The 24,346-nt window shown below is 48.0% G+C and overlaps 1 protein-coding gene across 1 annotated transcript in view; it reads left to right on the forward strand.

Moving 5' to 3' along the window:
* Nucleotides 1-24,346, forward strand: part of LOC144771761 (acetylserotonin O-methyltransferase-like) — a 323,217-nt gene that overhangs the window by 60,037 nt on the left and 238,834 nt on the right. The window contains exon 2 of the mRNA XM_078656056.1: nt 295-469. Coding sequence (XP_078512182.1) covers nt 295-469 — 175 coding nt within the window. The remainder of the gene's footprint in view (nt 1-294; nt 470-24,346) is intronic.

Here is a 24,346-nt window from a genome sequence, read left to right on the forward strand (position 1 = left end):
TTTATTATATTATGTAGCTTTGTATAGCACTGTGCATCACCATTTAGTAAACCTAGAGCACAAAGCAACATGGAATGGACAAGTGTATCTGAGATGGCTTATTGCAGTTCTATGTTCGTTTCAGGTTTGCGAAATACAGCTTTGGAAATAACCTTGAATTATTCACTTTTTTGATCACATTAAGCAAAACAGTAATTTGTGGTGTGCGAGGTCTTTACTGGTTAATTAGTCAATTCACTGAATTGTATTAAGTTCTGCTACTAGACCATTTTAATCTATTGGTTTTCCCCTTAGGCAATGTTTACTGCCTGTGAACTGGGTGTCTTTGACCTGCTGCAGGTGTCTGGTGCCCCACTGTCCTCTGCCGCAATTGCTGAGCGCCTGCAAAGCAATGCTGATGGAATGGAAAGATTACTCTGCACATGTGTGGGATTAAAGCTCCTAGAAACTGAGATGATCAATATGGAAGGTAAAACCATAAAGATTCAAGCTTAACCAAGTCAGGCATTGCAGCACAATTAAATTAATAATATAGGTGCAGTTCACAAAAGTAATTTATGATCATTTGAAGTAGTATTTTTGCAGGGGCTGAGGAGCGTCGTCCCATTGTTGAGTGGCAGCAGATTTAAAGACATGACAAATACAATGATAATCAAACAATGTTATCATAATTGTATTTTTCATCTGACCTGCAAGCTACCAGTGAGCTGAGTCATAGGGTGGGGCGGGGCCATACAATCTGATGACAACAGTAGGGAGAAGGGGTGATGGCCACTGCTAAGTGCACATGTCGGTTTGGCCGGCCAACTTAGGACGGCCAAATCGACATGCACACTTAGCATTTCTCCAACCCGAGCTGTGTTACACAGCCAGGTGGCAAAAAGACACAGGCTCCCAGGCCCTGTCTGAGCACCAAACCAGGCTGCTCACACCATTCCCAGCGCTTCTCTCACTCTGGGTAATGGTATTCCCAGCATGAGAGCAGCGTTCGTGATTGGGATCTGTGAGTCTGTGCAGTGCGCACCAGCCTGCGCCGAGGATCCAGAGAGTAGCAAGGCTGTTCCGCAGCAGCAGGTAAGTAATGTTTTATACTTTTTTTTGTGTGTGTTTTATTTTTGTATTCCCCTACTGTTCACCACTTCGGATTCTGAGCAGCTGCCACTGCTTGCACTACTTCACCTATGCTTAAATGCACTTCACCTAGGTATGTGAATATATATAAGCCTATCTCCCTCTGGGAAACATCATTTTCAACGAAGGCTTTTCTACGCGTGACGTTTACTACGAGGCACTTACCTCGCAAACGTCTTTTCCACGCGTATGCCTTCAACGACAGTCTTTGCCACGCATATACGTACTGGCTAGGGGGATTGGGGGGTTGGCGGGGGTCGGCTGGGGGAGGGGCTGGGGGGGGCCTGGGGGGGTCTCCCCCCCAGAAAAAAAAAAAGGAACGGGGCTGGGGGGGGCCTGGGGGGGTCTCCCCCCCCAAAAAAAAAAAGGAACGGGTTAATTAAATTTAAAAAAACGCACTTCAGTACCAACGAGGATGCCACACACGGCGTCAGAGTGTCAGTTTACTGCCCTGAGCTCGGCTCCCTTTCCCAGTGCTTACGATAATTAGACAAAGAAAAACCTAAATTAATTGAGCAGGCGTCGACGGCTTCCTCCAGAGCGGGTTAATTACATTTAAAAAAAAAAAACGCACTTCAGTAGCACTGAGGTAAAAGGAAAGTGCCTCCCCCAAAGACGTGCCGTTACGGCAGTCCTTTTTTAATTTTGGCAGACGTGTTTTCACGCTTGTTTCGATGGTGGATGGAAGGTACGGGCTGCTGGTGAAAGACAGGAAGGTGTCAGGTAAGAAAATAATCTTTAGCATTTGTGTTTGTGTTTAGGACGTAAAAATGCGTGGTATGATCCTTCGTTGCAAATTCCAGCGTGGTAAAGCCACTTGCGAACTAAAATTCGCGTGGTATTGCCATGCGTGGAACTTGTATTCGTGGTAACATCATATATTCATCTCCTCTGTGTGGTGTTCTCCTCTGAGACTGCATAGAGCTTCACACACCTCATTCTCCCTGTGTGACTGGCGAAGTGGAATTGTCTGAAAATGGGAATATCTGCTACAAATTAGTAGAAGGAGAGGAGAAATAAAGGCGGGAGATGCAAATACAAAACACATCTGTACTAGTGCACATACAGACTCATATCTACTCCAGCCAAGTTTTGGAGAAAGTTACACACCATACTTACTCATCCAGAGACATTGCAGGAGAATCACATAGAAGACAGCAACGCCAGAAAATAACACTACCAGACCAAACATTGCATCAAAAATGAAAGATAAAAATAAGGAATATTGTCATATAACGTAAGACGTTGCATTCACCCATATACATCACACTGTAAAAATACAAAAATATACTAATGTAAAGTAAAAGTCTTCGAACTGTCAACAATGAAGACACCTACAAAAATCACACTATAAAAAATAAACATAAACGATGTGAATGCCTAGAAAACCGAAAACATGCAGAGTTGATGAATTTGAAAAAAAGCACTCATCTAACATCGAGCACAACTGTACACATCATATCACACTGAATGTACACATCTTTCGCAGCACAAGCGAAGAGGGTAATGCCCAGGTTGTGGTCTCTATTTTAGTGCTCTCAATAAACGTTATGAAACCTCTTTCTTTTTTACCTAAGCCTGGGATAAGATATAATTAAGGGGCCTATTACGATGTCACTCGTAAGGCCTTACAACCAACATCGTCGGTCTCAAATCCAACCAGCTGATTTTGGATCGGCCCGTAATCCAAATGGACGGCGGTTACGATGCACGGTTTGTGGCATGGTCTCCATGCCGGCTTTTCCGACATTGAAAACCTGTCGGAAAGCATGTTTGGCGGCCTCTAGCATGGCCCCCTTTCCATTGCAGCCTCCAGTTGGGGGCCGAGGGTGCACGTTAATCCCTGCACCCCATGGCAGGCACCTTGAGGTGTCTGCCAAAGGGTGCAGGGATTAACACCACCTCCCATTTCCCTATGGGAGCATGTACTGTAGAAGTTTATCGCCGTAACACATGCTCCCATGGGGACATGTTCTATTGTGGATTTGGGATGCACTCGTTATCTCTTACTTTTATGTTTTAACCAAAAATCCAAATGGTGCTGCGACCAACAAGGGATGTCACCCCCTGTGTACTCAAGACAAACTACATGCAAGCTGGTAGCTTGCAACAGTCGCGCACTGTTCACAAGGTGTGTTACCACAATTTTACTCTAATGCAAATTAATTACTCTTTCCAGTTTAACTTCTATCGTTTTATAGTTCATTTTTCATTTCGAATGACTCAATCATCATTATTATATACATCATATTTACAATGAATCAACCAGTATGTGTATAAATTTCATTCTTGTGCATAATACATGGTTCAACAATTCAACTATACATTAAACAAATCCATAGATGATGCCCAATGTATTTCGGAACCAAATGGTTCCTTCATCAGGGGATAATCTTATTCGATGGTGTAATGATCATCCTTACAAATACCAAAACCCTGGATCATCCGATGCCGTAGCACTGAGATGGAGATCACTTGTAGTCCCTTATCAAATGTTGAGTGCCCAATACGTTCTGCTTGTCGATAATCTGTGTGATGTGCCGAATCGTTCTCTTATTTGATCAACTGCTAACCGCTATTAGCTATTAGCGGTTAGCAGTTTATCAAATAAGAGAACGATTCGGCACATCACACAGATTATCGACAAGCAGAAAGTTTTGGGCACTCCGCATTTGATTAGGGACTACAAGTGATCTCCATCTCAGTGCTTCGGCATCGGATGATCCAAGGTTTTGGTATTTGTAAGGATGATCATTACACCATCAAATAAGATTAGCCCCTGAGGAAGGAACCATTTGGTTCTGAAATGCATTGGGCATCATCTATGGATTTGTTTAATGTATAGTTGAATTGTTGAACCATGTATTATGCACAAGAATGAAATTTGTACACATACTGGTTGATTCATTGTAAATATGATGTATATAATAATGATGATTGAGTCATTCGAAATGAAAAATGAACTATGAAACGATAGAAGTGAAACTGGAAAGAGTAATTAATTTGCATTAGAGTAAAATGGTGGTAACACACCTTGTGAACAGTGCGCGACTGTTGCAAGCTACCAGCTTGCATGTAGTTTGCCCATAGGGAAATGACAGAATGTGACAGAACAGTGTTCGGTCGCATCTTAATCTGGCAGTCCGGTGTCGGGACGATGCCTGACATCGTAATAGGCCCCTTAGTTTTACGATACATTTTTATGAAGTAGCTTGCATTGTTTGTCCATGTGCTGTTATTGTCTCATCCTTCCAGACAACTTCATAACAGTTTTTGAGGTGGCAATGACTTTTTCCACCAGTGTGCTGTTTGACGGAGAAAAGTTGATGTAATATCAATTACTTAATTATATGCTTCTACTTTGATGTTTGTCAGGGGTGTATTATTTTCCACACTTAGGGGCAGATTATGATGGAGGATTTTCCGCATCTTCCGGGCTGGCGGATGCCACCGCCGGCCCGGAGGATGCGGAAAATCCTCTGCGGAGCCTCAAAAGACCCACCGCCATATTAGGATGGCGGTGGGTCTAGAAATCTGTCCACAGCTTTTCTGTCGCGGTCGCCTTCTGACCGCGGCAGAAAAGCTTTAACATGGCTGGCGGTGTCTATCAGACACCGCCAGCCATATTAGCATGGTGTAAGATGTATGCTTTTCCGCGGCGGCTTTTCCGCCGTGGAAAAGTATACGGACCTTCACTTCGGGGGCCCGTTGCGGGCCCCCTGGGTGAAAGGGGGGTGGGGGATGCACATGGGGGGTACCTATGGTACCCCCTGCGTTTGCGTGAACAAAGCAGCAGGCACCACACGGTGCCTGCCGCTTTGTGCATGCAAATGCACAACTTACATTTTTAACATTGCGGCGGGTGCTGCTTCAAGCAGCACCCGCCGCAATGTTAAAAATACAGGATGTGACCGCCAGGGTGGCGGCCACATACTAATTTGCACGGAGGGACCGCCGCTGCCCCTGCGGACGGTCCCTCCTACTCTATGGTGGCGGATGGACTCAGGTCCATCTGCAATCATAATCGGCCCCTTAATGTCTGTTTTTCTATGCTTTTCAGTTTGCAGTTACCATAGCATACTTTATGCTTAAATTCTGAGTTTTACATACTTTCCTTAGGAAAATGATTGGGAACAAATATTCCGCCAACTAGGTGTACATTTCTGCTTGAATTTCCTGAACTGCGGGTTAATGCTTGTTTGTACGGGCAAATCTATGTATGTAGACATTTCTATCCATAGATTTACCTTTGGTAATTGGGACCATAGATAAAAGAAATTATTTGAAATGTTACCACAGTTGTTCATGTAAAATGTGTATGCTTACTCTATTTATGTGTTAGATCATTTGCACAGTGGCAAAAGCTAAAGAGCTACAATTGCTACTTTGATCCAGTAGGATTTGTGCATAATCCAGCTTTGCGCTTTGGGAATTCAATCAGGCAAATCAGTGAGGCTATGAGTTTGAAAAGGTGCTGTGCCGTCTCAAATAATCATAGCAGCTGGATTAGTAAATAGACTGATAATTGTCCCAAAAACATTTATTGGATATGGAAAGCCAGTAAACCCATTTACTATTGAAGCATTGACAATTTCAATGATGTCTGCTTTTTGCATAGTGCAAGCCCTCAGTGAAAAGCTACACTCATGCAAACATTGGATAGAAAAACATGTCTGCGTACAGTTGACACCCATGAACGCACAAACAACACACAGATAAACTGACATTCAGGTACCAAATGCACACAAAGTACCTTACAAAGAATACACAAATACACATGTGAAGAGAACACACATACAAAGACAGCATACAGTCCCACACAAACCACTTTGGACACTAAGAGCTTGATTATGAGTTTGGCAGTCTAGGAACCTCCATTACCATGGTTGCAGTCCAACCACAGTAACTTTGGCGGTCCGACCGCTGTATTATGATATTGTTGAATTGCTTTTGCAAAGACCGCCGGTTCTCTGCCACCACCGGCAGCTATCTGCAGACCACCTCTGCTGCTGTCGAGGAAAGAGACCGCTGTGGTCTTCGAGACAATACGTGCCATGGCTTTCGGGCAGTCAGACCTCCAAATTCATAATCAGGCCCTCTTGGCCCCCCTCGTGAGGGGCAAGGAGAGGTGACAAGGAGACAGATAGCCGGGAGAACTACATCCCCCAGCCTCCCCAGTGGTTCAGCGTTCTGCCGCCGCCAACGCCATGGGACCATCTGCGCCAGGGGCGCCTACAAAATCCAACAGGGGCTCACTCAATGCGAGCGGGCCTGTCTGCACCCATCCTAGACCGGTCGAGGCTGGGCTGGACCCTTTCTCTTGGCCTTTGCCACCAAGCACCCTGGACTGTACTCTTCTACGTGTGGGGCATATAATAGACCAGTGATTGGAAACAAGAGTAATCCAAGGGATCCTCGCCAAGTAATTCCAGCTAGAAATGGGGAAGCACACCACAAATGCATTATGCCACGTACCTCCACGGCTTGTACCTCTCCCCTACTAGAGACATCTATAGACAGGATGCACCAAAGGGCCATAGGAGTGGGGGCAACTGAGATAGAACTTACAGAACTTAGACTGTCACTAACCCCGGACCTTGCACAAATCAGCACCATCACAGATTCGCCTACCACGCAAAGTGGATTGGAACATTTCCCCGAACCTTCCACACAGACTTTGACATCTGAGGTGGACACTGGAGCAATTCCAAAAATGGTTACAAGGAGGAGGGGAGCCACTAAGCGTACACTCAAGTCTTCTAATACAAAACATCCCACAAAGTCCACATCAACATAACGTAACATCTACAATAGACCAATAAGGCAAACATTATATTCTGAGACCATTAACACACTAAGCAAATCCTTGGATCTTGTAGACTGTAGCAATACTGTAATTGTATGTGGTGACTTTAACTGTGCCTATAAGTCACTAATTGGACTAGAATGTGCCACAGAAGAAGAAGATATGGCTCTAAGCCTTCCCCAACTAGCATCTGTGCCCTCTAGACCCTGTACTAATGCCATGCTACAGATAGTACAGTTAACGGTAGAACATCTTCTAAGGGTGGGCAATGGAAGGGTACTCAATAATGGGGATGAAACCGCCTCTCTCAATACTTTCAAGCCTGGCAGTACACAGTCAAGAATAGTGAGCTTCAAAATAGAAATGAGGGACGACAGTGATCACCGACCATTATGCTTGGAAGTAATAGGACATCTATCAAAGGTTATCCAAGCAAATATTGCTTCCCATTATATGCAACCCTTAGTAGGGAATAACCGAATATCTATAGGGTGGCCGAAGATCACAGGTAGCCTAGAAATTATGACTAATATCTATTACACTTTTTCAGAAATAGTAGGTGCACACTTAGAGTCAAGCAATCGGTCTATAATATCCATGCATACTGCCTTGGTCTCAAAGTTAGAACCCCTGCTCACTAAAAATAATGGGAAAAACTTGAAATACAACCTTAAGTCAGGTATAAAAGGTAAACCCATGGTACACAACTGAATGCAGGAAATCTAAGTCAGCCTTACTGGAGTTGTTAAAGCAGGGAAGTGCAGACTCAGTGAGGAGTGCCAGGGATGTATACCGGAAAGCACTGGCTACTGGCAAGCGGAATTGGGAAGAAAAGAGCAGGTTGGATCTTCTGGAGGCAGCAAAAACAAATAACCAGGCAGAGTTTAGAAAAATCATAGCATGGGGTGGGAAGGACCAAGGGGGCGTAGCTGAGCACGTAACTATGGCAGACGTGCCTGGGTAGAGCTCTGTAAGAAGCTCCCCTACCACAGGCGATTTCTCCGAAACAGTTGCCCGAATTGGCCCGAAATTGACAGCGAGAGCGTCCGCCACACCAGCCACCTTGCTGCCGAACTTTGGTGACTTTCGCCCCAAGCGCGCCGCTCCGGCGCTGTTTGGCCCCGAGCGGCCGACCGGCGTGTGCTTCCTGCCGGCGAGGGGTGGAAATTGAGACTGGGGTCTTCACCGGCCGGACGGGCCGAGCGGAGGCGAGCAAAGCCCTCTTGACACCATCGGACCCCGCCCGCCCCTACTGCTGGAACCGGGGAGTGGTGGTGGACCTGTGGGGGCCGGAGTGGCGGTGACCCCCGTCCCCCACCGCTGCCTGCTGCGTGAGTAGAAAACAGTCCATGAGTCCTAAGCCGCACTTCGCTGGGCTGTGGGGGCCGTTGAACTTTGGCTTTTATACGCGGCGGCTGCTGCGGAGGTGAGCTGCCCCCCCTTTTGCTGAGAGGGACACCCGGCTGCTCGCCCCGCCCGGTCCTGCGGAGCTGTGCTTGACCTGCCCCGGGCTGGGACTGCTTCCGGTAGGCAGAGCTCGTTACCTGAGGCCTGGGACGCGGCCTACTGCGGCGGAGAGGCGTGTGAGACATTGCTACTGCATGAGGAGCGTGCTTGCAGCCCCCCTGACCCCGGCACCTGGAGATAGGTGCCCACACTGCTCCCCCCACTCCGGTGGGACGCGGCCTCGGACCGCCTGTGCCTGGCGCTGGAGGGGCGCTGCAACTGACTCCCCCCGCTGAGTGCCGATTGTAGGGTGTTGGCTCTGCAATTCATAGCCCCACAGTGCGTTTCACCGAGATGCCATCGAGGGAGTGAGGCGGAGGCCCACTACGCAGTTTCCTCGGCCTCTTGCCCGTCCTTACTGCCACAGCCGCTGTAGGGCGCTGTGACCTGTGTACTCGCTTCAAAATCCAGCTTCATGCTGAGGAGTTGCCTGACTGGAGAGAGGGGGATCACGACCCCCGGACTGCCGTCTGATATTGCCAGACACTTCTGATGACGACCAAGAGGTGAGCAACTACCAAGTGCGTCCATCCTGCTTGGATTACGCTTCCTACAACGCCACGGCTGTCCATAAGTCGTTCCTACCTGCGTATTAACTACACCTCCTGTCCCCACCCTGCGCTTGAGGCCTGCAACGCTGCTTTGTACTTCTTGTCCCTACTCAGATCACCCGTCACCACTCTGAAAGCGTCGAGGATTGCCGGAATCCCGTAGCTCTGGACACCTGGAGTGGTCCCTGCGGTGACCCATTGAGAAGCCCCGCCCTGCGGACGACATAGGGAGATCCCCTGAGATACACCTATACCTGGATACTGCGACGCCTCCCATGCACGTGGGACCCAAAACGAGGGCTGTGACTGGGGGCACCCAAGTGAAAGGAAAAATGGCGAAGCAAACTGATGCGGACCACACAACTTCTAAATTAGACACGATGTTAGCGGCTATGGAAAGGCTGGAAGAGTCGCTGCAACTGACCCGCACCTCCTTAGAGACTAAAATTGATAGCGTGGCCATAGATATGACGCATCTCCGAGCAGATCACAAGAAGCTGGCGGAGCGAACGACCGCGCTGGAGACTTCGGTGACTGAGCTGTCCCCCAAAATCACCCAGATGGACAAACACGTACAAAATCTCCTTAATAGGGTGGAGTTTTTGGAAGATTGTGCGGAGGATGCGGAAGGGAGAGCGAGACGCAACAACATCCGCATAGTGGGCCTGCCGGAGAGATGGGAACCAAGGGAGACACCGGAACATGTGGAGCGCTGGCTAAGAGACATTCTACCGGAGGGTACCCTCTCACAGCACTTTGTGGTGTAGCGTGCCCACCGCGTGCCCACCCGACCCCCCCCTTGAAGGCGCAAATCCGAGACCCATGCTCATTCGCGTATTGAACTACCGAGATCGTGACACCATTTTACGCGAAGTTCGCAAATTACCTGAAGTCAGGGTTGATAATGCTACCATAATGTTCCTTCCGGACTACACAATACAAGTACAGCGTCAGCGTCACTCCTTTTTGGAAGTGAAACAGCGACTCCGCCGCCTGGCTCTCAAATATTCGTTACTATTCCGTGCACGGCTGCGAGTTGTGGCTCAGGATAAGACTCACTTTTTCAATACCCCAGAGGCTGTGGACACCTGGCTCGACTCGGGAATTGATACGGAGACCGGTGGAGTGCCCCCGAGGACGCGTCGCGGAGGAGGTGCTCGACGGCGAAGACGAAGACGACTCTCGGCGGCCGGCTCGGTGCGGCAGGAGACAACCGCGGGCCCCACACCTGAGCACCGACAGGAAGAGCAGCAGGAAGCTATTCGCAAAGTAGCGGAGATCAGTGGCTCACTGACAGAAATCCCTGCCCGTGGAGCAAGTCCTGAGGGTCAAGTGAGCGATGACGAATACATATATGGTCTACCGGACTCCCAGCGGTCAACGGATCTTCCTGAGGTTACGCCGCAGACGGCTGATCTAATCCACTGAATTCGCCACAGAGTTGTTGACTATCAGTGCCGTGCAGCGCGAATTTCCGCCAGTGATGAGCAGACAATTTGTTGTGGGGATGACCCGGGCATTGAGTGACTGGTTGCCGGGTTCTCCATCGATGCCCTACATTGGCCTGTCCTGCCGGGGGTGAGTCCGGCCTGTGGTAAGTTCCTGTTTGTGACTCGCTCAGTATGATCGCTGGCCCCCTGCCTCTCGACTCCTTCAGGCGCTCTGCCTCAACCGTTGGGACCTTTTGCTAGCGGTAGGCTATGAGACGTTTACAACCTGTGGTTGGGGGAGCACGCCCACACCCTACCTGTATGAACCTTTTGTACACATAACCTTGTAACTCAGTGAACCCCCTAGAATTTTGGAATAGTTAGAGCTCATTAGAGCGTTTGGACGACAGCATGTTCCGCAGTCGACTTTTTGGCATTGTACTTTTGATTTCTTTAGTTACAGGACTGGTACCTCCATTTCTTAACTCCGATGTGTGCTGGTGGGGAGGTGAGATGATGGGATCCGAATATGTGCTGCATTATGTTACTATGCTTTGTGGTGCTACTGATGGTGGTGTGGGGCACGGGGGGTGGAGCTGGAAGGTGGGGAAGATTAAACGAAATGTCTACGACTAAATTTTGCACCTGAAATGTCCGAGGGATACACACCCCTTCACGCCGTTACCAGGTGTACTCATATCTCAAGTGACACCAAGTGCAAATCGCACGACTACAGGAGACACATTTGACAGACACAGTGGCACGCGCATTACGCCGTAGGTGGAGGGGACAGATATATGCCACGGGTTTTTCAGCATACGCGCGCTGGAATCTGGTGTGGATTCGCCCGGGGGTCCCCTTTGCACTCACACGCAGCCACATAGATGATGAGGGCAGATATGTGTTACTTCAGGGTAAGTTAGATCGGCAGGACATAGTTATAGCCTTTATTTATGCCCCCAATGTTGATTAGGGGCGATTTCTCACTCGCTTGTCTGTGGCGCTAGCAGCATGCCCGGGTGTACCACTTTTGCTGGGAGGCGACTACAATTGTGTTCTTGACATCCCATTGGATAGGTCATCCCCCCCTCCGCCATATGCGGCGATCCATACCACGGCGAGGGCGTTCGCAGATTGGGCGCTGCACTGGGATCTTATTGATGCTTGGCGTAGTCGCAATCCCAGCACAAGAACTTACTCATATTACTCAGGAGCCCATGCGCTGCATGTCAGACTTGACAGATTTCTGCTGACTAGTGACTTACTACCCCTTGTCACTGACTCCTGTTATTTAGGCCGCACTCACTCTGATCACAACCCCCATACTCTCGACTTTGCCTGGGAGCGCCCACGCCCCCTGATCCCCACGTGGAGACTCCAGCCTGATGTTCTTTTAGATGCCCCCTACCGAGAATTGCTCTCGACTTGTATACTGCGCTATTTTGAGGATAACACTGATACTGCATCCACCCCACAGGTTGAATGGGATGCATTTAAGGTGGTCACGAGGGAACACTGCCTAGGAGCGCAGGCGGGACTGAGGCGTCAGGTGGATAGGGAATTGACACGGGTGGAGGCTGATCTACTGATTGCTGAATGCGCAGCGGTGGAAGGAGATGATGCGAGTTTAGCCGAAAGTCGAGGGGAACATGCGAAACTCCTAGATAGGCTGAAGAACTTAAATTACGCCGCACACTCGGCACGTACACATCACGCTGGGGATAAACCTGGTAAGCTGTTGACTTGCTGACCCGCAAAGACGCTCAAACGCCCCCATTATTGTCGATTAACCCAGCACATGGCGTTGTGGTACACACACAGAAGGCTATACATGAGGCCTTTACGACCCACTATGAAAGTTTATACCGTTCACGTTTGCGAGCCACTAGGGATGACATTTCGGAGTACCTGTCTGACCTACCTATACCGACGATCACCAATACACAAAGTGAGGAATTAGGCGCGCCGCTTACAGCAGAGGAACTCCGCACTGTTATCTTCTCTCTCTCCAACGGAAAGTCTCCGGGCCCGGATGGACTGCCGGCGGAGTTTTATAAGGCATATTCTAACATTCTCATCCCAGAACTCTTACGGGTGTATGCAGCAGCGATACATGATGCCGCCCTCCCATTGTCATTAAACGAAGCGAACGTGATATCGCTTTTGAAGCCCAACAGAGACGCACTAAACATGGGGTCCTACAGGCCACTTGCCCTCCTTAACACGGACTATAAAATACTAGCAGCTGCGCTGGCCCAGAGGCTAGCGCCCCAAATCCCCACCTTGATCCATGCCGACCAGAACGGCTTTGTCCCCACCCGCAGCACTTCTTACAATATTAGAAGGCTGTTTCGTGTACAACACCTGGCTGTAACCCGATGGCCCCACTCGGGTTGCGTGGTTCTCGATCTCGAGAAAGCGTTTGATTTAGTGGAATGGGCCTACCTCGCGCTAGTGTTCGAGAAATTCGGCCTAGGCGCTGACTACCTCCGCATGGTGGAACTTCTATACTCTGTACCCGTGGTGCGAGTGCGCACGGGAAAGCTCTTCTCTGCTCCGATACGTGTTTGTAGGGGAACCAGACAGGGGTGTCCTCTCTCCCCCTTGATCTTTGCACTCGTGATGGAACCATTAGCGGCACAACTACGTGCTTCTGGCGAGACCTAGGGCATTCCCTTGGCTGATGGGATACATTCGGTATCCCTATATGCGGATGATCTACTGATCTATGTTAAAGATCTGACCCGCTTCCCAACCGCGCTCACTGACATATTCAGCGCCTTTGGTGATATGTCTGGACTCCATGTTAACTGGGCGAAATCGGGTGTATATTCCTTTGCTGCAGAGACCCCGGAGTGTGAGATCACTGTAATGGGAGAACGGCTCCTTTGGTACCCGACAGTCTTTCGATACTTAGGAATACAGATCTACCGTACGCCTGCCGACATACTAGACGGTAACTTAACAAGGACAATATCGTCTCTTACGTCACAAGTCTCCTTTTGGCAAACACTTCCGCTTAATGTGCCCAGCCGCATTGCGCTAACGAAGGCAGTCGCTCTCCCTCGGCTACTGTACTTCTATGCGAATTTGCCAGTGTATGTCCCGGCCCGCATCTTCCGTGAACTGGAAAAACTGACCAGGCGGTTGCTCTGGAGCAGGGGGCGACCCAGGGGTGCGCTAAAAACCCTCTACGCTGCAGCGGAGAGCGGTGGACTGTCGGTGCCCAATCACGAACTGTACTATCTGGCAGCGCAGTTACAATGGGTGGCCTACTGGTTGAGTGGGAGTAATTTGGGAGACACAGCCTCGGGAGATGCCGTAATGACAGTGCCACAGATACACGCTCTATTTCACCCCTTATCTAGACTCCGCACTCCGGACCAGCTACATCTAGCGTTTGCGAGAAAATGTTACACGAGAAGCTTAAAACTTACCGCTACAGTGAAGCCCTATGCGCCCAATCTACCGCTACTTGGCACGCCTTGGGAGGGAGGTACATTTGCGTCACCAATGTTAGATACTTGGGAGACAGCTGGTCGGGAGGGGCTGGGAGACCTCTTTGAGGACGGTGCACTACTCCCTTTCGCGGCACTGACGGGCAACCCAGGACTGCCAGCCGGGCAATTCTTAACCCATGCGAAACTCCTACATACACTGACACAGGCCTGGGGCCCGCTAGCGGATGAGCCACCGACACACCTCCTCATTCAGTATCTACATGTGATGGGCAATGGCTCTCACATAGTACACTGGCTCGCCCAAGCATTGCACACACATACTCAATCCTCCCCACAGCGGCTGCGAGACAAATGGGCAGCAGATAGGGGTCGGGATTGGACTGACAGGGAGTGGACACAAATACTGGCTGGGACACGGAATATACCACGCAATGCACGCTTCAAGATCATACACTATTACATTATACATCGGGCGTACCTGTCCCCCGACAAGATTAACCGGTACTTTGGGCTTACCACAACAGCATGCCCCAGATGTGGACTTGTAGATGTGCAGTTCCTACATATCCTTTGGACATGCCCTTCATTGTGCACCTACTGGGCTACGGTGGTGAGGACATTGGCGAAGACAACGGGGGGCAGCTTGCCATTTACATGGGAGGCTTGCCTGCTGGGCTTATTTAAGAGGACGAAGCAGACGAAAGTTCAGGCGCGGTATTGGGATCCAGGGCTTATCACGGCGAAACGCCTCATTATTAAGCGCTGGAAGCATGCTGTCCCCCCCCAGCCAATACACTGGCGTAACTCATTGGATAACTGGGCAAGGGCTGAGAGTGTGGCGCTCCATAGAGAAGAGACAGCGGGACTCCGTAAGTTCCCAATAGCTTTGGATTGGGATATCATCTTGGCATCCTATCACCAAATATACCAGCAGGACGGCATAGTGTGACCACTCACCCCCCCCCCCTCCTCCCGGTGACGCCCACGCGCCTACCCCTACACTTTGCACCCTCATAACTGTTGGAAGGCAGTGCGGACCTACTCGTTACCTACCCCATGACCATCACACACACACAAGCTTTTGTTATCAGACACCACCCACTATTTTGTTTCTAGAATTTGTTGGATAGTTCTTTATAGTTTATTGCTTTAAAAAAACAGCTTTGGATGTATGTTGAGCTATTTCTAGGCCCTTTTTCCTTTAGCGTTGCTGTTTCGACACCACGTGCACGTCCGATGAACAAATCTGCAATGCCATGAGAAAACAGTTTCAACTTTCTCCGTCACCTAGTGCTGCAATTATAAAATGTTATTCTCTTGCATGTAAGCCAGACTTTATTGCTTTAACCATGCTGCTTCATTTACAATGTCTTTATCCTGCTCCTTGCTAATGGGCTCATTTATGTGTACTGTTGTCGGCACAGAGCTAGGATGCACAATTTTCATAGCGGCACTGTGTATACTTTACGTTTACTTATGTGTAATGTTGTAAGACACCTGAAAATATGCAATAAACATATTCATACAAAAAATGGGGTGGAAAGGACCAAATACGAAGAACAGAGCATTATCTGGACTCTGTGAGTTGGACCAACCACTTCACTGATTTGTACTCAAGTTTTAGGCCTATTGCAGCGCCGAGCAGATAAATACGGGCTAATATTTAATATATTTAATATTTAAAAGCATTTGTAAAGCGCTCATATACTAAACAGTTTCTTGGCGCTGGGAGCAACAGTGGTAAAAAAACAAGCAGACAGAGGAAAGTGGCTAACCAATAAACGCTTGCTGGAACAGAAGGGTTTTTAAGGCCCTGCGGTATTCCATGTAAGACGGTAGAAGTCTTATTGAAGGGGGAAGGGCATTCCAAAAGGTGGGGGCCAGAACTGAGAATTTCTGACCACCAGCTCTTTTCTTCTTAAAGCATGGTACTGCCAGCAAGCCCAAAGAAGAGGAACGGAGAGCTCTCGGCGGGCAGTAGTTTGTAACGGCAGAGTTGATAAATGCCGGGGCAGTGCCCGCTCGGGCTTGAAATGTAAGGCATCCCAATTTAAACAGTGCCCGCTGCTTAATAGGGAGCCAGTGGAGGGCTTTTAAAAGGGGGGTGGAGTGATGTGACTTAGCCAGGCCATAAACCAGGCGAGCTGCCTGGTTCTGGACCAGCTGAAGACGATGGAGGGCATATGCGGGAGCACCATTGAGAACGATGTTCCCGTAGTCAATTTTTGACAGCACCATAGCCATTACGATCAATTTGAGGGCGGGAACAGAAAAAAAACTGGAGATTTTCCTAATAGTCCGTAGGGAAAAAAAACAGGAAGAAACAACTGAGCTAATATGTGAGTGGAGAGTGAGTTGATGATTAAGAGTAATGCCCAGCGTTTTAACTGAAGGGGAGGGAGTAGGGGGGGTGCCTAAAGATGAAGGCCAAAAAAGGGGTGACCATGGATTTGCGACCCCGCCCGTCAAAACCAGCTCTGTTTTGTCCGGATTTAATTTGAGATGGTTCGTATTCATCCAGTCACGGATAAATAGCATCACGGACTGGAAGCTGGTTTGACCTGGCGAGGCCGGGGACAAATCAAAAATAAGTTGGAGGTCGTCGGCATAATTGTACACCGCGACCTCCATGTGCTGCAAAGCAAAAATAAGAGGGAAGATGTATAAATTAAAAAGTAAAGGGGAAAGGGAAGAGCCCTGGGGAACCCCGCACGTAATTTCACGAGAAGGAGCAGCAAATTCTGCCAGATGGACAGCCTGGGAGCGGTCAGACAGGAAGGACTCCAACCAGGCCAATGGAGGGCCCTCGATGCCCGCCAACCTGACACGGCGTAAAAGGTTGGAATGGTCCACCGTGTCAAAGGCGGCGGACAGGTCTAATAAAACGAGGGCCTGGGGCACGTTGGAGTCCAATCCCTCCCTGAGTCGGTCCAGAACTGAAATGACCACCTTCTCTGTGGAATGGCGGGGGCGGAAGCCCGCTTGGCAGGGGGCAAGATAATTGCTATCCTCGATGAAGGAACTTAAGACCTGCGTAAGATGGGACTCAGCAATCTTCCCCAGGAAAGGGAGGAGGGAGATTGGCCGATAATTAGCCGGGACACCGGAAGGGAAGAGGAACAGTACCCTGTTCAAATGATTTGTTTAACTGGGTAAGAGCAGGGGAAGGACAGTCTAGAAAGATCTGGCTTAATATATGTGCTGGGCAAATGTCAGCGGGGGAACCAGATTTCACCCGTCTGAGAAGAGAGGGAAGTGAGTCCAGAGTCAGAGGGGGAATGTAGGCTAGAGACCGGCTATTGATGGGAATAGGGCCCTCGCAAAAGGAAGATGAAGGGGAGGGAATATTTGCCTTAATGATAGCCACTTTTTCTACAAAAAACTCATTGAGAGAGTTACATAGGATCGGTGAGGGGGGGATTTTTGACTGAGTCCTGTCGGAAGCCGCCAGCTCATGGACCATCGCGAAAATCTCTCGAGGCTGATTCTCAGCCGCCAGGATGCGTCCAGTGCAGTAGTCTTTTTTTGCGGCTACAATATCTCGCTTGTATTCAGACAGGACTGTAACATAGAGCTGCCTGGCCAGTGGACAGTAGGCACGACGCCAGGCGCGTTCGGCTTGTCGCACTGTAAGTTTCTTGACTTTTAAAGCTGGGCCAAACCACTTATTAGCGTTGTGAGCACGGTTAATGGTTACCCGTTTAAGGGGGGCTATATGGTCACAAGTTGTAACAAGCCAATCATCTAATGTGGTAGCATGAGAATGTAGAGTCAGACCCTCAAAGGTCGGGAGGGAAGAACGGAGTGAGCTACACAAGGTGGAGATGTTAACTCGACTCCAGTTCCGGGTCCAAATGTTTTTAGGATGGCGTGAGGGGACTGGGGTGTTAAGGGCCAGCGAAAAGGACAAGAGGTAGTGGTCCGACCAAGCGCAAGGTAATACCGAAGGCGCCGAGATGGGGATTTTAAGGGACCATATCTGGTCAAGTATGTGCCCCTGCCTATGTGTAGGAGTGTGGACATGTTGTAGAAAATTCAGGCTGAGGAGTAAAGCAGTAAATTCCTTAGATATTGCATCCTCAGCAGGATCACCGGGCCAAAAATTAAAGTCTCCGAGAACCATCACTGAGGCATTATTAATGGACAGAGTGCCTAGGAGTTCCTGCAGTGAGATTATAAAACCAGGTGAAGATTGGGGAGGACGATAAACCAATACACAGGTAAGAGGAGTTTTAAAGGAAGTGGACCGTACTACTAGACAATCTGACATTGGCAAGGGAGAAGAAGCCAGTGTCTGAAAGTGTAGCCCCTCGCGCGATATTAGAGCAACTCCACCCCCTGTCTTTCCGTTTGAGCGGTCGACACGGAGGGCAGAGTACGAAGGGGGAAGGGCCGCCAGGACGTCAGGGAGAGAGTCCTGGCGGTACCAAGTTTCCGTTAGGAAGAGCAAGTCGGGGCTCTCCGTTTCCAACAGATGGAAAATTTCAGTTTGATGCCGCACTGCGGATCTGGTATTCAGCATAACAGCAGAAATGGCAGGGATAGGGGCAGGGACACATGGGCTGGGGGCAGGCGGTATAATAGACAAGGGAGCAGGTCGGAGCCCAGGCGAGCAGGGACCAGGGCGGACAATGCCGTGTGCTGTAATACATGCAAGTGTGGCGGGGTCAAGTAAATAGCCAGCCTCTAAAGAGTGTAATACTTGCGAGGAATAAGTACGCACATGGGCAAGATGGTATGGCCCTGGTCCCGGCCTGGCGCGGATGGGCGCAGACGGGCGCAGACGGGCGCAGACGGGCGCAGACGGGCAGGACTTTGGCACGACTTCGGCGCGAAGTCGGCGCTCCCGCTGCGCTCGTCCGCTGCGCTTCCGCCATTCCGTCATTAAGTACAGGAAAAAGAAAACCACTAGCCCGCTGACCTGCCACTCGGCCAGCAGGGCGGAACTGAGGATGAGGGGGCGGAGGAGGGGTTTCGTGCTCGTGTGGCCACCGCCGCTGCAAACGGCACAAGCCGTGGCGGATCGGTGCCTGGAGCCAAAGAACAAAGAAGTAGAGGAAAACGTTGCGCCGAGGAGCGGCAATCTGAGGCAGGTAGGAGGATTGTTCTCAACTCAACAATATACTGATATAGAGGGAGACAGCGAGGTGATCGTCTTCTCACTGCAAGAAACGGAGTATGCTATAGACTCTTATAAACTTGGAAAAGTACCGGGACTAGATAGACTTCCCAGTGACCTATTCAAGCATGAAAAAAAGTTATGGGTCCCATACGTTAATGCTCTGAGCAATGCAATATCAGCTGGTGCCCTAATACCAGGAAGGTGGAAAGGGGCTGAAATTGTCCCCATCCACAAAAAGGGCAGCAAACATAAACCTGAGAACTACAGACCAATTAGCCTGATAGACATACTTCAAAAAATGTATGCCAGGCAGGTACTGAACAGGCTTAACGACTGGATAGAGACGAATAGCATATTGTCCCCATACCAGACAGGGTTTAGATCCAGTACTAGTACAATAGATCAAGTCTTCAGACTCATCTGTATTTTCTGAAAATATGTTAAAATCAGGACGGGGCACATTTATGTGGCATTCGTTGAACTGAGGGCAGCGTTTGACCTCGTACCCAGTTGCTTACTATGGGAATCACTTGAAAAGCAAGATGCCCCCCTGAATTTGGTTATGCAGCTAAAAAGGTTACATAATGGGAACTATGCTAGAGTCCGCTGGGGTATAAATGGGAACTAACAAAGCCAATCCCAATTGAGAGAGGAGTGAGACAGGGTTGTGTACTTGCACACAACCTGTTCTCACTCTATATTAATGATGTGGTAGACCACCCAAATGACCAAGCAAACGATCCTCCAAGGCTAAATGAGAATTTGGTGTTGGTGCTGCTCTTCGCAGACAACACCATTCTGATATCACAGACCATGAAGGGGCTACGAAATATGTTGAACGGGTTTAACACCTTGGCTGCTGAGGTCAATCCTCTGCTGTCCTGGGCCATAATATTAATGGGTGTGGTCATGACAGCTCGTCATGAGCACCCTAGAGGTATATGGCATGACGAGCTGAGCTCGTCATGAGCACCGAAGGGGTTAATAGATACTGTACAGAAAAAGGCTTAGAAATAAATGCAAATAAAACTAACTACATGGCCATAAAGTCACAAAAGACCCGTAAAAAGAATCTCGTGCTCAGTAATGAGAAAATAGAATATGCCACTAATTTTACTTATTTTGCGTATTACTAGACACAAAACTAGCCTGGATCCAGCAAGTAAACGACTCAGCCTTAAGGTTAGCCCAAGGGTTAGGGGCAATCCTTAAGAAGTACAGCTCAACTACAAGCAAAGCTGGGACACCAGCACTCAAAATATATAAATGTATGGTCCTGGCTACAGCATTGTGTTGATCAGAGTTATTGGGCACAAGCGACATCCGACATCTAACAGCTGGGGAAAACAAGTTTGTAACGAGATTATTAGGATTACCCCAATCAACGCCACTAGTCCCAATGTTCCACAATCTAAATTTGAAGCGAATAGGTCATCTTGTATCCCTAAGTCCACTGCTCTATTGGATATGGCTAAGGACTATCCCAGAATTAAAAGCATATAGAAAAGGTGCACGCGAATTACTGGATATTGATACATGTCTTACCTTCCTGTGGTTAAGATTTGTCAGGAAATGGCTGATTGATTTAGGTCTTGAATCATACTGGACTAAACCACATAATTTAACTCCAAGTTTTAAAGCCAATCTAAAGGGTATTTATTGGCAATATACATTGAATGCACTCCACTCTGACCTACGATTAGGAAGGTTAACAAGTAAATTCCTTTCTATTAAGCCAAGTCGGAATCACGAGGATTTCCTTGACCATATAAAACTGTTCATAGCAAGAATTCTGAATCTAAAGTTAAGATATAACACATTACAGATCAAGAGCAATACTGTAAAATGGGGAGGGAGAACTTGACGGTTCTCTATACACTAGATGCACTTTAGGGCCTACAAACAACATCGAAAACATTGCACATATTTAGTTTTTTTGCCCGGCGTATAATAGGGCAAGGAGCAAATGGATTCGACCACTATGTAATTCATTGGGATTTAGAAAACATAAAGAGGCGCTAAGGGTACTGACAACAAGTACCCTACCACATATCATATTTACACTATCAAGATATTTGTTTATAGTGGGTCTAATAAGGAAGAGAATGGGGCTAAAGTTGTGATATACTAATGGCCAGGATATCTGCAACCGTGAAACTTACCTTGGACTGTATGAATATTTAGACATTACTCCATGTATATTTAAAAAAGTTTTTTTTGAATGAAATTGTTTTACTGCAATTGCCAATTTTATTGAAATCATGTAACATTTGGCTGAAACACTTCAGATTATTTTTTATGGACGATGTTTTACAGTGAAATCTTTTATGGCCTTTGGCCGAAATAAGGAATTTATAAGATAAGAATTCCATGAAACTTAGGAGCGAGGTATTTACTGCACCTGATACATACTATTTACTAAGTGTGAAGTGTTTACCAGGTATTGTACTGCAAATGAGGTGTACAATGAAGTTGCAATATTTATAGCACCAAACTCTGCAGCGCTTTACCTCTTTTCCTGACATTGGCCCTCTATCATCATCTGCACAAGAGTACAGGAAGTGGCATAACTTCTAGCCTAATCCTTATTACAATCAACTCCTCAGAGTATCCCAGTACCCTCAAGACCCCAGCAAAGGACAGACAAGGGCGTTGCTTATTTTGGCCTGTTAGAATCTAGAAGGACCATGGACTACAAACCTTGCTACATTGAAATCTGCATGGTAAGGTATAATCTGGTGCCTCACCCACCACCGCATACCACCAATCGTGAAAATCACACCCAGGCCTAGGCAACACAGATACCCCCAAAGCCTCCTTACAACACATACCCTCAACCTTGTGCACATCCAATTAGTGACCACACACTCTCAAACTATAACACACACATTCCAGCTGAACCAAATTAATGCTTGTGCTGCAGTACTTCATGCACTAGACCTGGCATAAGCAACTCTCCCTTCATCCCATATCCTCACACATCCTCTACATGTTTTTTTACAAACACTACAGTATCCATCATGTGGTCTGCATATATAAGAAAAGAGGTTGCCTGGCTGTCATCCTCAAGTAATCCTGGACCAGCAACCTAGACAAGCAAGTGTTAGTCAACTTCTTGGAGTCCCATGAGTTATGGTGAGATATGGCAAGGGTCTGACCTTCTGTGTAAAGGAACCTCATGTATATGTAGAAGGGAAACAATGTTAAAGTAATGGAGAATATGGTTATCAAACACAAAAGGACAGCCAATCGGAGTAACAGACTGATTGAATCCTGGATAATGTAAGCAGCCTGGTGGCATACATAAGTTGACGTGCAAGTGCTTAGTTGTATTGTTCATGCAAATTATTAACTTGTCACGAAAAATAGTTTAAAGATAAAGTAATTTACTAGGACAAAATGTTAAAAAATACAAGAATGAGCAACTTGCAAAGTTCATACAGTGCATTGTAATGTAATTTAGGCTCAACACTTATACAGCATGTTTTGGAGAAAGATTTTCCCTTCCTGAGGGGTTTGCCTGAGTAAAATGTTTAAGCAGAGCAACGGGTCAAGCAAGCCTATAAACATTCAATTAAAGAACCGCAAGTGAGCAGATTTCATGAATTCTGTTGGCTTTTTCAAACCCATTTAAGCTGATAGGTTTTCTTTCCGTAAATACCAATTACAAATACACAATTTTTTTGCAGCTTTTGATTTACCACAAGAAAGAACAGCATTAGGTTAAATTGACCAATTTACGCACAAAACCTTTTGTACGCCGACTGAACCATTTCAAGTATGTTTTCTCTTCTTCTCCTTGTCCCAAATTCTTTAATTATAAACATGTAGGTTGGAGATTTCCTACTGCTCTAAGTATACTCCTGAATCTAGCATCCAAGCCACTCCTTCAACATGGGTCTAACTGACCAATGGAATGCCATTTCAGAGTCTCTGTAGCACAAACATCCTTCAACCCTCACATCTACATATGTCCAGGGCACAACTAGGAGGTTTTTGGTAACCTCTTGAATCTCTTTACCACTTCAACCACCCAGAATGCCCACACCACCCTCTCGGGTGACTCAAACTACCCAGACACCACAAACTCAAACAAACAAGAGACACCTTTGGGAACTTCATCACACATTCAACATGATACTGCATTCCACCCAACCAGAACACACTACAGACCCCATCCAGTAAATTGTCTGTTTAACATCATCAACAATTCACTCCAAATCATAAATATTCCTGGAATAAATCAAGCACCCCCCTCCCCCACAAGTCCCCCTGCAAAATACACTAACAGTTCATCCATCATTTTAAAGCAAAGTACTATACCAACACCACCAATGAAGACATGAGCAGAACACTTTTCAAGATAACCACACACTTCTTTTCAGTCCCCTGCCTGACCCACCTATCCAAAATTCCACAGGCAACTGCAGTGTCATCAACCTCTTCTTCATATTGAATAAGATCCTACAGAACATTGAAATAATGAATCCTGTTTCACCTCTTATAGAGTCCCACAATGGAAATCCTTCAAAGCTTATGTTGGACTGGGTCCTTCTGGCAGGTCCACCCCTGAAGTTTTTGCTTGTATATGTGACCTGGGGATGGTGATTCCCACTCTGAATGCGTGTAGATGAGAGAGGCCTGCCTCCCATAGGAATGCATGGGGAATGTATGTATCCCTGTTAGTTCCGGATGCGTGGGGGGTACAGGCTCGAGTCTGGTATGTGTGGACTCGTGTGTTTAAATGCTGCAAGATGATGTATGCCGCGTGTGTGTGTCTCGAAGGGAAGTGCCACTTCTAGACATGGGTGTGTGTATGCAGTAGGTGTGCTGGCGCGTGATTGGCTGAAGCCGGCTGGGGAGCCTGGCTCCAAGAGTCTGTGTGGGTCTGCCCCGGCGGTGAATGGAGAGATTAGCATGCTGATGTGAGGGAGGAGCTGTGCCTGTATCCTGTATGGGGCTGGGCTTTCCCCCACAATGCTGGCTCCACCCCCCTGGGGTGCGTCTGATGACCGAGCCTGCCTGATGAATGAAAGGGGTGGTTGGGGAAAACAAGATACTCCCAAAACCAGCTGCGACTGGTTTCTCCCCCACCCAGCACCTTTTAGACAAAGGAATTTCTTGTATAAAGAGAGGCTGTGACCTCTTCTCAAATGTTCTTGTTCCCAACTTGAATCTACCAGGGGCTGTTGCTGCTTGGGCCCAGGGTTGGCTTGCCTCCCTAGGCCCTGCCCTGCTCCTGGACTCCTGTGGACTTTCCCTGCTAGGAGCTGCTGTAATTTACAACAAGGGGTGCTCCACCTGAGGTCCTGGACTCTGATGGACCTTGCTACTTTCCT

The sequence above is a fragment of the Lissotriton helveticus genome, chromosome 8 (assembly GCF_964261635.1).
Source record: "Lissotriton helveticus chromosome 8, aLisHel1.1, whole genome shotgun sequence".
NCBI lineage: Eukaryota > Metazoa > Chordata > Amphibia > Caudata > Salamandridae > Lissotriton > Lissotriton helveticus.